Source organism: Tetranychus urticae, chromosome 2, assembly GCF_039701765.1.
Source record: "Tetranychus urticae isolate SD_2017Ah chromosome 2, NJAU_TeUrti_SD_1.0, whole genome shotgun sequence".
Lineage (NCBI taxonomy): Eukaryota > Metazoa > Arthropoda > Arachnida > Trombidiformes > Tetranychidae > Tetranychus > Tetranychus urticae.
The window spans coordinates 4488179-4501193 of NC_142959.1; the positions used below are offsets into that span (position 1 = coordinate 4488179).

At 32.1% G+C, this 13015-nt stretch overlaps 5 protein-coding genes and 1 non-coding gene across 9 annotated transcripts; 2 read left to right on the top strand and 4 right to left on the bottom strand.

The window, feature by feature from the left end:
- Positions 1-54: 54 nt before the first annotated feature.
- On the bottom strand, positions 55-2003 carry LOC107366390 (nuclear pore complex protein Nup54). 2 transcript variants are annotated; one of them, XM_015933984.3, is made up of 3 exons: positions 1904-2003; positions 1483-1677; positions 55-1406 (listed from the first exon to the last, which is right to left on the bottom strand). In XM_015933984.3, the coding sequence occupies exons 2-3, from the start codon at positions 1495-1497 to the stop codon at positions 306-308; spliced, it is 1116 nt and encodes a 371-aa protein (XP_015789470.1). In that variant the 5' UTR covers positions 1498-1677; positions 1904-2003; the 3' UTR covers positions 55-305. The 2 variants fall into 2 exon arrangements, with proteins under 2 accessions (XP_015789470.1, XP_089123143.1); XM_089267017.1 differs by lacking the exon at positions 1904-2003 and having other exon boundaries at positions 1483-1687.
- Positions 2004-2057: 54 nt separating this feature from the next.
- Hsc20 (iron-sulfur cluster co-chaperone protein HscB-like protein, mitochondrial) lies at positions 2058-3708 on the top strand. Of its 2 annotated transcripts, XR_016198347.1 has the most exons (6): positions 2058-2269; positions 2334-2554; positions 2643-2847; positions 2909-3029; positions 3091-3407; positions 3546-3708. XR_016198347.1 is itself a non-coding variant. In XM_015939090.3 (5 exons), exons 2-5 carry the CDS (start codon positions 2343-2345, stop codon positions 3333-3335), a joined length of 783 nt encoding a protein of 260 aa, XP_015794576.2. In that variant the 5' UTR covers positions 2058-2269; positions 2334-2342; the 3' UTR covers positions 3336-3544. The 2 variants fall into 2 exon arrangements, 1 of the variants encoding a protein (XP_015794576.2); XM_015939090.3 differs by lacking the exon at positions 3546-3708 and having other exon boundaries at positions 3091-3544.
- LOC112539332 (small nucleolar RNA SNORD31) lies at positions 3624-3693 on the top strand. Its single transcript, XR_003083123.2, has one exon. It is a non-coding gene; the product is annotated as a small nucleolar RNA SNORD31 (small nucleolar RNA).
- Positions 3709-4013: 305 nt separating the features above from the next.
- Positions 4014-8815, bottom strand: LOC107366520 (phosphatidylinositol 3,4,5-trisphosphate 3-phosphatase TPTE2). 2 transcript variants are annotated; one of them, XM_089267016.1, is made up of 6 exons: positions 8357-8815; positions 7423-7688; positions 6221-6534; positions 5309-5422; positions 4765-5219; positions 4014-4680 (listed from the first exon to the last, which is right to left on the bottom strand). In XM_089267016.1, exons 2-6 carry the CDS (start codon positions 7585-7587, stop codon positions 4058-4060), a joined length of 1671 nt encoding a protein of 556 aa, XP_089123142.1. In that variant the 5' UTR covers positions 7588-7688; positions 8357-8815; the 3' UTR covers positions 4014-4057. The 2 variants fall into 2 exon arrangements, with proteins under 2 accessions (XP_089123142.1, XP_015789629.2); XM_015934143.3 differs by having other exon boundaries at positions 7423-7797; positions 8357-8800.
- A 403-nt stretch (positions 8816-9218) lies between these two features.
- Positions 9219-10542, bottom strand: LOC107366521 (coiled-coil domain-containing protein 124). Its single transcript, XM_015934144.3, has 2 exons — positions 9989-10542; positions 9219-9914 (listed from the first exon to the last, which is right to left on the bottom strand). Exons 1-2 carry the CDS (start codon positions 10420-10422, stop codon positions 9698-9700), a joined length of 651 nt encoding a protein of 216 aa, XP_015789630.2. The 5' UTR covers positions 10423-10542; the 3' UTR covers positions 9219-9697.
- A 371-nt stretch (positions 10543-10913) lies between these two features.
- LOC107366332 (uncharacterized) lies at positions 10914-12185 on the bottom strand. The gene is made up of 2 exons (XM_015933914.2): positions 11799-12185; positions 10914-11651 (listed from the first exon to the last, which is right to left on the bottom strand). Exons 1-2 carry the CDS (start codon positions 12001-12003, stop codon positions 11257-11259), a joined length of 600 nt encoding a protein of 199 aa, XP_015789400.1. The 5' UTR covers positions 12004-12185; the 3' UTR covers positions 10914-11256.
- Between the last annotated feature and the right edge of the window lie 830 nt (positions 12186-13015).

A 13015-nucleotide genomic window follows, 5' to 3' on the forward strand; every position in this document is an offset into this window, starting at 1 on the left:
TTTTTAATGGATAAAACATGGTTAAAACCCTTACACACCTTGAAATATTATACATTCTTAGTCATTGAACTATCTTGTTTAATCCGTACGAAGGTTTCAGATTAAATAGACACTGTTAGTTGAGATTTAATAAATTGTTTAACATTTTGACGAGTAAACCGAGTTTATCATATAACAATCAGTGTAGAAAGAGTTTCAAGACTGAAATTTTAGAAAAGGCAGTTGGAGTTGCTATTTAGGTATGAGTTAACAGTTTTACATTGTTTGGTCAAAATGATTAACTTTCCTAGCAATCGGGAAAATAATCAAGTTTGAGTTTTTTTAGGCAAATTTTTAACTAATGATAAAAGATGTTGAATGGCATCTTGTTCCTGGGTTAGGTGTGATTTAACATCTTTCAGGAGATTTTCATCAATAGTAAATGATGGTGCGGTCTGGTGATTTTGAAGTTGTTTCAGTTTAATCATCAGATCATTTAGATTTGATTTTAGCTTTCCTTGTTCATTGATTTCTCGCTGTAAATCTTCCAATTTTGCTCTCAATTGATCTTCATAGGCTTGAACAGGATAAAAGCGACGTCTTTTAACCATTTGCCAAACCATTAGAGATAAAACTCGATTACTTAAGAGAACATTTTTCCGTTTACATTCTTCAACCAGAATTTTTATCACGGCAATACTTTTGGTTATATTTTCTATCTCGTCCATAATTAATTTTAATTGTAATCTTTGTTGTTGAACTTCTTGTTCCTGTAACTTGAACCGTTCATTAAGAGCAGCAAATCCAATTAAAGGAACAGGGATAAATTTTTCAGGATCAGGATTATTTAGCTTGGCTTGATTCCATATAAGCTCATCGATCCCTGCTGGTACAACCTTTAGATACTCGTCGATTTCTTGTTTTGACGGAGGATGTAAAGGAACCAATTGACAGAATTTATTTTGGAAAACATTTGGTAACTGCATTTTGACATTCATCTGGTTGAGGAAAAGAATTATTTGTCGGGCTGGTAATTTAAGGTTGGTTGCTGTATCTGTTACTGTAATCATCAACATAGCTTTGTTATCTGGTAAAATTTTGCTCGCTTCTACTTTGGGAACATAATTTTGACCAAATAAACCTTTTAAATTATTCTCGTATTGAAGTATGGCCGTGTTCATCTGACTTTCACCTCCTTCCATTGAAATAACAACACCAAATTTGCTTTCACTTGCTTCCTCTGATTTAATTTTGGAATAACCGATGGCTTTAAATCTATGGTTGGGTTGATGTTGATTTAAATCGATAGGTGCTTGGCCTTGCATGTAAAATGCTTTCCCAGTTCCCCAGTACGCTTGTAATTTATTGAACAATCCGAGGACTTGGTCTCTTTCATCATTGAACATTTTTGGGTTGAAAACGCTTGGCTTTGTAATAGAAAATTGACATTGGAGAATGATATTAGTCGGATGAATAAAGAATTGAAATTATAGTAAAACAAACCTGATTAAGATCCATTTCTATTTTAGTATTGGATTCCGTTAACAAAATGGCAACGAACAGTCAAAACAAATTAAAATTGGATAAATAATAAGCAGGAAACAAGGTGTATATAATCACAGTGGCACACCAAGACCAGAACTTTGGAGATGAACAGAGAAACAAACTATGCCACTCCAGGTAACTTTAAGTATAAGACTGTAAAATAAATAGATCATAAATAATTAGATGACCATTAAATAAACATGACTTGCAGATAAACCGATAGAATCAAAGAGTTAATAGTCATGAAGAGAAAGCATTAAGAAAGCTCAACATATGAGTAGAGAATGGTACATGTTAAAAAACCAGCCTGGTCCATTTTACAATCCAAGACATAGTAGAAGACAGTTTTAATTAAAAATATTGTTAGCTGATGACTTACCTTTAATAATTTAATTATATTAAGGAAATAATTAAAATAAATAAAATAATAACACCGATAATTCAGATGGCTTTAGTTTTTGAATTTCACAGTAAAAGTAACAACTGAGATGGGTTTGAATTTTTTTTGGCGGGCTGGATGATTAATTTTGTCTTTTCTCTCCCTTTAAGTCTACAATCTCTTTATTCATGAATTCATGGTTTTCTGTTGAAGGTGACATTTTTAATCATTTTTGTTGTATGATTATTAATTAATTGGCATTAAAATGTCAAGGAATCAGCAAATGCATTGAAATGGGAATTATTTGTGTGGATTTAATCAAGAAGCAATACATTGACTCTTTGCGATTGACTACAACAAGAAAAGGTATGATTTCATTCCGATATTTTTGTTATTAAAATTGACTTATCTTGTTCTGCTCTTCTTTTAGGTTATAAAAATGATACGAAGTCAGTCCCAGAGTATCTTAAATTTGGTTAAGAGATCTGGAACAGTCAGTTGTGATGGTTTAAATCGACTCTTTAATAACTGTGACTCAAAATGGTTTGCTTCATTAGAAATCATCAATCAAAACCCTCGACATTTTTTGCAGCCTAATCCTCAAATTTATATAACAGATAGGCTATTTTGTGCCAATAAACTTACTCAATGGTATGTTACAATTTACATTTCACATGTTACAATTTATTTGATAAACCTTGATACATTATCTTTCTTATTATTGTTGTTTTTCTTAAAGCTGGCAGTGTGGAAGCAAATTTCGGGAAAGCTTACCCATCAGCTGTACCAATTGTCTGGCACCGCAATTGAATCATCCAGAATTAAATTATTTCACCATATTTAACCTAAAAGCAACCTATGATGTAGATGTCCCAGAAATAAGGCAGAGATTCCTGAATTTGCAAAAAATCCTTCATCCTGACAAATATACCAACCGTTCTCAAGTAAATTTATCTGACTGTCATTACTATAAACAGTGGTCTTATTATTTTTTATTTTTTTCAGGAAGACCAAAACACTTCTCTGGATCTTTCAACATTTGTCAACAAAGCCTATAAAGTTTTGCAAAATCCGTATGAAAGAGGAATATACCTGCTAAAACTGAACGGAATACATCGAGAAGAAAGTTAGCTTTTCTCAAATGATATTTCTGTATAGTTTCTAATAACCGAATACTTTTTCAATAGGAGAAGGTAACACCGTTATGGATCCCGATTTCCTCGAAGACATGTTATCAATTAATGAAGCAGTTCTAGAATCGAGCATAGAAGGATTACAAAAGATCCGGTCCGACGTGCAAAGTAAAATTAACCATCTTGTCAGCTCTATATCCAGAAGTTTTCAAACAAATTCGTTACAAGACGTTGAATTATTGTTAAATAAGTTAAAATTTTATGTGAACATACTTGATAAAATAACCGAAAAAGAGTAACCTTACAAAGTTAGTCAAAATTGGAAACAAGACTTCAAACGCAGTTAAAGACAACCTTTCAATTACTCTAAAGTAAGTAACAAACGCATAGCTAAAATAAAATTTTAATATTTTATTTTATCTTGAAAATCAATAAATACATACCAAACAAACAATCAAAAATTATTATCTATTTTATTTGAATCTCGAATAAATGAGTTTCTGTTTTAGATCTTTCTTCTTTGAGTCTTTCCTTTGGCTCCATTGACTTGGCCATGTTTTAGTTACACTAAATATCATGTTCAAGTCCCGTCTAATGATGAAATATGATACCGCCCCAGTCTGAACATAAAGGATGACAGGTATTTGCTGATTAGACGGATAAATGTTTTGTGCAAGGCAATTGTTATCCTTTAATCATTTTCATTACTTTTAAGGTCAGTATTTTATTACATCTCACGATTATTTGAGTGACCATATTGGTTTGGTTTAGAATAGGAAATTCAAATTTTGAAATGAATGAACAAAGTAAGTCTTACTGAATTAGTTTATACAATCTAGTTTACTTCTACTAACTAATTGATTAGTTTCTCTAAATTATTGTCAACTTGACTGTTATCTTTTTGATATAATTGATATATTTTTCAGTCACTAGCCAGTTTAGACAAGATTTACAAAATATTCCATCATTATACTAAGTTTTTAGTGAACAAACAAATAAATTATTTTTATTAATTAGTATGTTATTCAAAATTACAAACAATCTTAAACTTTTCTGTATAAATTTTCCAAGTTTTTGACTTGTGAGGATTGTCAAGCTCAGAACGGGGTATCGTTAAACTGTTACCCTCAATGAAATTACAATTAAACCAAAAATAAAAGGCACAATCCTCGTAGGCTCTTGGAACACTTTTGGTTCTGCAATTGAATTTGATTCGCACATCTCCCTTCAGGACTGGACAATTTTTAGGCGTTATAATGAGTATATCTTCAGCTTTATTATAAAATGCGGTGCAATTGGTTTCAGTTCCAAAATCAAGATTAAACGTCTCTGATCGGTCAATCAATATAGAAGCACTTAAATCTGAACCATCACCTGATCCAACTGTTGAGATACCTTCAATATTGATACTTTTCAGAGTTACTGTTTTGGAATCTGGTATTTTACCATTGAACTGGCTAATAACACGACTAAAATAATCAATATATCTAGCTTGACTTGGTGTCTCAACTCCTTGGTATTTTTTACCAACTGAAGTATCAGTTCGCCGATCTGCAAAATACTGTAGTACATCTTTACACTCATCAAAGTGACCATTATAAATTAACCAAGCACAAATCATTGTTCCAGTTCGACCTTTGCCACCTAATATACAAGAATATGGAAAAAATTAATAAAAAACATTCTTAATTTTATTCCTTTAGCTGGAATGGAGGTTATTTTAATTACCTTTACAGTGAGCAGCAATGACATGTCTTTCATCTTGACCCAACCATTCTTTAACATCTTCAACAAACTTCATCATTTGATCCAATGTTGGTACATTATGGTCATCTATTGGGTATCGAGCAACTCTTCCATGGAAATGTGTAGTATCATAACCTTTCTCAGAGCACAGATTATAAATTTTATAATTATCTGGACCATGTTTCAAGTCGAAAAATTTGGAAACATCTTTAATATGATTTCGATAGAAAGCCCATGATCCAGATGAAGGGAAAGACATTCCAATTACTCTGGGTGTAATGTAGGTTAAATCAAGATCGAAACCATCACCACGATAACGTCTCTTATTTTCAGAGACTACCATCCGAACACCTTTTTGTATGTTCTTAGGTTCAGTGACAACACGAATTAACCTTACGAGTACCATAACCCGGACTAACCGAACCAATACAATCAACCTAAAAATCATAAATAAAAGATTTCAATGCAAAATGTTATTAGAATTAAGTCCAAAATATAATTGAGTCTAAAGTTGAAGATTACTTACTTAGCATAACTGCTATTTCCGTTCACGTTTACATAGATACATGTTATCAAAAAGCTCATAATGATAACTACAAAATCAACACAGTTGTACCAATCAATGAAAAAATGATCCACCCTGAAATGAAACAAAAACAAAAGAATCAGATTAGAAATAAAAAATACTTTTTTGTACAAAAATTCAAACGAGATTTAAGATTGAATGGGTGAATTAATTGGGAAGAGTAGAAATAAAAATCTGACAACTGACCTATTCACTGATTTTGAAGGTTGATTAACAATAATTTATAATTTTTCAATAACAAGGAAGTTCAATACTGGCAACTTATTCAGATGGATTATCATCTTTCCTGCCATTCATTTCAAAGTAATTTAATGTGCTCTATTCATAGAAAATGCTATTCTTAAAAAGTTACTGTCTGATCAGTTTTTTACCGGTAACTAACGGTCAAGTAAAAAGACTAAAGAACAAGTTGATAACTGAACAAAGGGAAAAATTGAAAAAGTTATGCCACAAAAGCATTTGCGACAAAAGAATCAAATGATAAATTATCGCAAGTCTTGATTTTAAATGGCAACAAATGGGAGGTTAATCCTAAAAGCATATCGGCCAAAGTCAAAATTTGATATCAAATTTATGATAAATTCACTCCTGACTGATTGATTTTCTGTGAGATTTCTGGTAATAGAAAGAAATAATGAAAGTTAAAAGGAAATGATATTCATAGCAGATAATAGGGTGATAATGAGGAATCAGTTTTCCTCAATTAAGCATAATATTATGGCTCAAAACTCATTGTCATACCATAATTGGTTTTTTTGATCTGACAATATGCGTTAAACCGTTAGAGATGGTAGACAAATACTCAGGAGCATGGGATAGGCTACAGCTGTTGATGTCGATGAATAAACTTACCCGATTGCATAGATTCGGAGACACACTTCTACAAAAAAGATGATTGCAAAAATGAGAACCACGATGTCAATGATGTCTTGATCTTGGGGACTTTTATCACCCAAGGAGAGATCGATAACCGTTAAAGCACAATCAATAATAATAAGGATTAAGGTTGCAATTCGGAAAAAAATATTTTGTACAAAACGGTAAATCTTATCACGCACAGAGGATCTTGTCTGGACAAGATCTGACAATTCTTCATATTTGGTTGTGGGTACAGCCTCATTAGAGACCAAGGATTCGTCCATGTCGGATTTACCCATGTTGCTAGGCTGGTTATTGAGCGAAATTTGATATGTTGTTCAGGGTTCAGATGATTATGAGGTTGTCAGGATAACAAGCCAAGAACAGGGATCACGATGATTTAAGGAACAAGATAAAGGAAAATTAAACAAGTGTAAAAAGTCAGAAGTGATTGAAGCAGCAAAGGCAATAATGAAACGTTGATGGTGTAACAGAATAAGAGACAAAAGATCAACAAAAAAGGAAACCAAGAGTTGATTGTAATAAAACAAAGGTGAATCAATTGTGTGAGAAAGCACAGTGGTTAAAGTGATACAATGATTACGATAATGATGACCGCCACCAATGGAAGAGACAAGAAAATCACAGATTTTTATCAGGCAAAGCAAAAAAAACAGAAAAGATTGCAATGACAAGAGAGAAAAGGCAACAAACACAACAAGAAAGGTCAAAAAGATTCAAGATGATGACGATGACGGTGATAATGGTGAAGAACCATGATGTGAAAGTATTTTGGGTTTTCAACGTTAATTAAACCAACGGTGGATACAGTGAAAACAAGCGGAAGAAAAGTAGAGTTGAAATGTAGATGTTAGTGGTTTGAATGTTGTTGTGCGGTGGTGGTGATGATGATGGCAAAGAACAAGTCTCAACAAAAATAATAGTTGATGGGTGTTTTTACAGACCACATTGATACATACAGTGAGAACCAAAAAGATGACATAAGAGAGAGAAAAAGAGAAAGAGAAAGAAAAGACAGAGAGAGAGAGAGAGAGAGTGAGAGAAAGAAATGCAGTTTTTAAAAAGAGAAATAAAATGAAAAATTATGATACAAGTGGGCAAAAGAGAAATGGAAAAAGATTGGAAGATATAAAAGGAAGATAAAAGAGGATGAATAGTGAAATAAAATAGCCTACCGAACCAGCTAGACAAGCTACATCCAGCTTGGTGATAACACCAGGAACATTAACTGAGTCAACATGAGATTCAACTGGTAATTTTTTAACTGGAAACATTTGTTGAGAGGAAAGAGAAGTGAAATCTTTTGAATTTTCTTTCATTTTCTTTTCATTAGTTGCCATATTTTTTGTTTCCTTTGATAACCTGAGTTAGTAATCGGGTTATTGATTGTTATCTTGCCGCTCTATCCCAATGTTGTTTAATGTGTTGAATCCTTTTGAACCTTTGTAGTAATAGAGGTTTAGATACTTTGGTGTTAACTTTTAATGTGAATTGTTTTTCAAGGTTAATTTCAACCTTTCCACTGTTTAATCCTTCCAACGCCTGATACACTGTGTGTTAATTATTCCATGTGATGATTAAAATTAACAATTAAACTGAGTTCAATGAATTGTTTTCACCCTTATTCAATGGTTTCCCTTTCAACCTCAAGCTTTTCTTGCATAGACAAACATTCAAGGAGCAATACAAAAACAACAACCGAATCGTTCCTTCAACCTAATTCCAGATGATTGTTTTAATGATGCAAGTGTAAACTGTGTTCCTTTAATCAACCCTCTAAATTGACATGTGATAAAAAAAAGAATAATTGATTCAGGTTCAACGAAATCAAACCAAAAACCAATGATAAATACAAGTAAAATTGCAATAACATTTACTGGATTCAACAGATTGTATGATTTGAAATGATATTGCAACGACTACATATTAATATCATCTGATGTTTTGAAAACTCGATCAACAAGTGCCACAACAAATCAGAATTGAGCAAAAAGGGTGAATCAATTGATTATCTCAGATTATCATTTGTGAATTTACCATCGATAAATAAAGATGGACCAATAAGACAAAAGGCAATCTAAATCAGTTAGCAACTAAAATTCAACTTACACGATTGAACAGCTAAATTATCAATAAAAACATACTCCTTTTAGATTGATCAAACTTGAGCTTTCCACTAAAATCCAATGGTGAGAATTATCATGGATCAAGCTCAATCTTCATGACGTTTTCATCCACGCTATTTCCACCCTCAATTCAAGCTAAACAATGATTTCAATTTACTATAGATGATATTATTAATTCACCTGTTGCCACAAAAAAACACAAGAAAATAATAATGACGAGTTAGGGTGAAAATGCACATTAAAATGTAAATAAAACTATTTCCTTTCACTGGAATCAATATTTAAAATCAGATGAAGGTTTTTACAATATTTCAATCAACACAGCAGATAATATTATTTGCAAAATTGTTGACGATGATCACAATTAAATTGTAGAGCAACAACTAAGAGGTAAACACATTATGTTGATCACTGATTTTTTAACGTCTATACACGAACAACAGACCGACACTGATATATTAAATCAACTTATTTTCATGATTCTCATTTTCTCGTTGCTAAGTTAACGATAAATACAAAGTGATTGTTTTATCACATTATTAGTCATGAATTGATCAAACACTCTCGAAGTGCAGACTTTTCTAGCTAATGGTTCAACTATATTGTAACATGACAGACTGTCATTCTTTATGCTGAGAGATTTATTGAACATTTAATGTAAATTAGGTGAAAAAGGCTGCAATATATCATTAACTAAAAGCACAGATTGTTTTTGATAAAGCAAGTTTTAATTGATTAAAACTTTGATGGAATAAATTCAGAGTAAGATTTCAGCCAATTAGCCGATAAAATAAATACATTGAGATAACCAAGCAAAAATAAAGGTTCTTGGTTCTTGTTTTCAATTCAGTTCAACACAAAATAACGATAATTTTATCGATTTTAATCACTAAATGTGATACAAATTGTCTGTACAAAGTAGATTGTTGAAACTAATGATCATATTGTCTGATTTATACCAAAAGTTCTAACTTTTAAAGTTGCAGGAAAATTGTAGAAAAAGGAAATTCAAATTCGATATTTACGCATTAAATGTAAATTGATGATGTATAATCCTAAAATTGTCATCTGGGCCAGATTAGCATGAAAATATCACAAGTTGGTTGCATGTTTACAACTGTCACAAGCAAGGAGCTCAAAATAATTTTTTAGAGTAGATTATCACAATAAATTCAAAATAGTCAGCATCGTTGAGTTTACATTTCGACGAATTTACATGCAAGATTGAGTTTCACGCCAATTTTATTGTGACTCCATTTTGATAAATTTGATTGAATAGTGTTGATTTAGAGTCTTTGACATTCCATTCCTGGGTAAATTGTCATCATTTCTTGACAATGGCCGAATTGTATGCCACATGAGGTTGGTTGAGAGGATTTTCAGGTGATTTCATCCAGTCTTTCTTTAGTATTTGCTTGATTTGGGAAAGCCTCAAGTTTGAGTTTTCAGCCTTGTATTTAGGTAACATTTTTTCCTCGAAGGCTGTGTAAGCTGCTTTCACACGTCGTTCCGGATGACGTTCAAATTCTGTATCTGCAACACTGAAGGTAAAACCAAAATGAAAAATAAAAATATCATTAAGAGGAACAAGACTTGATGTAAGTTGACTCCTTACCTGAGAACAGCAATAGCTTCATCAACCGTGCGAGCTTCATTCTCGACTTGTATTCTGTTCAGATTTTCTTCAATCGGAGTTTCAATCACTTTGGGCTTTGGACTTTCAATTTTTTTACTCTCTAATTTTGTTGCAATTTGAGCTCGAGTTACTTTAGTAGGACCTGATGAACTACCACCTCCACTGGGTCCTTTGATTGAAGCCATTTCTTCTTCATAAAGAGCTTGTTTCAAAGCTTTTTTGGCCAAAGTTTCTTCTTTTTTCTTTTCTTGTTGAGCTTTTCGTTGAGCTTTTCTCAACAATTGCTTGTCATCATCTTTCCAATAGGCATCTTCCTTTTCCTTTTGAATCCTATCTTGTTCAGCTCTTTTTTTCTCATCTTTACGGGCACGAGCTTCAACAGCTTTAGAGTTTGTTCCCATCTTTTTAGGCATCTTGATAGCTTAAAAGGTCACCGTGAAGATTTAAAGATTTCCTTGAAGTTGTGAAAACGTTAAAAGGTAGATCGATAACATTAGTTCACAATAATCAACCAAGATGTTTTTTCCACAACCATCGAATTATGAAAACATATGATTAACGTTGAGCGTTTCTATAGTGACTATAGACAAGTGATGCAACCTTGGTTTGGCGGTTACCATGAATTGTTCAAGGTTCGATTCAAGATTAAATCTCGATGAGAAAGTTGAAAAATTGCCCAGTGCGTATAGTTGAATAAATTTCCTTTTTCTTGTCACTCTGCATTGAATTTTGAGAGGAATAATTTTTTTCCCCAAACAATGAGGATTATTTGAAAAACAAAATAGAGTCAATCTATTAATATTGTCAATTATTCTATAAATTATCATCTTTTTTTACTTTCTTCCTCTTCCAAGCATCATTTCTTTTATACTGAATAGTTGGAATAAAAGATTTACTTTGAAAATGAGATTATCTCCATGGGCTTTAATGTTGCTGGACCAAGATACAAATGTCTTAATTTGATTTGATATAACAATGAGCATCGCATCACATACATAAATGACACTATTCAGATTTATAAATCGGAAGAGCTTTTATATTTTAAATAAATTGACAAATTTGTGATTGAGGAGAAGGAAAATGTAGGTGAAGAATATAGCATGGAATGATAGCTCTAAGCTGATTTCTTGTTTGCAACCACGACAATCTCCACTGAATGAGTGAAAAAATGAAGAATTAATTGGGAAAATACATTATGATAATTATTATGATGAAGGATGATCGTGATTTTGATAACGATTTTCTCTTCAAGCTCTGTTTAAAGATTTAGTGAAAGGAACATCAATTTTATCAGGATCGAAATCATCTTCATCTTCTGGTTCATCGTCACAGTTCCTAGAAAGTGAATCCTCACTTGATGAGCCATCCACATCTCTGCCTCTTACCGTAAAGTCATCGAAATTTTCTCTTAATTTGTAATCCTCTTCATCCTCCCAGTCCCTGTAAAAATTGATTTCAGAATAATCATAGCTTTCTTCATCGGGATAGTCGTTTCGTGGATTATTTTCGTCATTTGAATCACTGTCTGATTCTTCATCTTCCTCATCTACACTGTACAAGTTGTTATCCAAATCTTGTAGACAATAAATGTCATAAACATAGCCTCTAAAGGTTGGCTCTTCCTCTTCGTGTAATTGGGGATCTGTGGAGCGATGAAAAAAAAGGAAATGATTATTAAAGAAATGAAAAACATAAATTAAATGATCTGAATAACGAATAAAAAGATGGCAAGACAACCTTAAGCAATATTTACAAAAGATAAAGATAAATGAATATATAGTAAACATACCTTCTTCTACAACTGTTTGATTTACATCAATAATATCAGAATCCTGGATGCTCTGATTGTTGATTACCTTAAGAACATCTTGTAATTGAGTAGTCTTCACGGATGCAATAAACTTACACCTCTTGTATTGTCTTGAAGAGTAGCAAGGATCTTCATCAGCTTTCCGTTTAACACGAAGATACCGAGGACCACAATCACTAGACATGTTTTTTCTTATTCAATAATAGTAGCCACACTTGATATAAATAAATAAAAATAAATACAACTTCAATGTTATGTGTTATTAAAAAGAGTAAAACCAAAATAAACAAGCAATGGTTAAATTGACAATAAATTTAAGAAGATTAACGTAAACCGCGTATTTAAATAAATGACTCTTGCTTTTTAAACATTAAATGGCTAACAATTTTTTTCAATACATCGATTTGGAACCAAACGATACATCGAAAAAGAAAAATTTAATTAGCCTTTTATTAGCTGATCAACAAAGTGTTATGATTGGTAAGGCAGGTTAACCCCACTGCCATAATAGCAGTGCCTCTATAGCAGGGGCTTATACCAATATATCTACTTAACAATACCAAGGTCACAAACACCTGCGAGCATCAGGCAATCATAACATTTTCCGAGTTCAAAACCTCTTGTTAACAACTTTTCCAATTCTCATTCGGTTATTCATGATTTTGAGATTTTCATTCAACTCAAATTATTTCAAAAAAGCTTTTTGTTTGAGGTTTATTTCACAAAATCAACTTATTGCTGTAAGTTATATTAAATAATCCAAATTGGTTGAGAATCTATTCAATTGATTGGCGAAGATGAATGAAATTGTTTAATATATTGTAAATTTTTCTTAAAAGTCTAAATATTGGATTGAAATTTGAAAATTTTAAATATGGTTAACCATTGAATTTACAAGGGAAAGGTTTATGTACATTTTTTTAGCTTTCATCTTTACACAGTGTATCAAGCCTGTAAGGATCAGGCACCTGTCCCTCGGGGTCCCCTCGAGGGTCAGGTTTATGGATCGAATCCCGGTGACCTTACAATTTTTTTATTTGATTTTTACATCAATTTCTTTGCTATTTATTGTTAAACTTAAATATTTTATTGATTAGTGTGCATCTATTGATTTAATTTTGGCCTGTTTTTTGAAATTTATCGCGAATTTGTTGCCTTTTGGAAGATTTGAAATATTTATGGTGACTTCAAAGGCA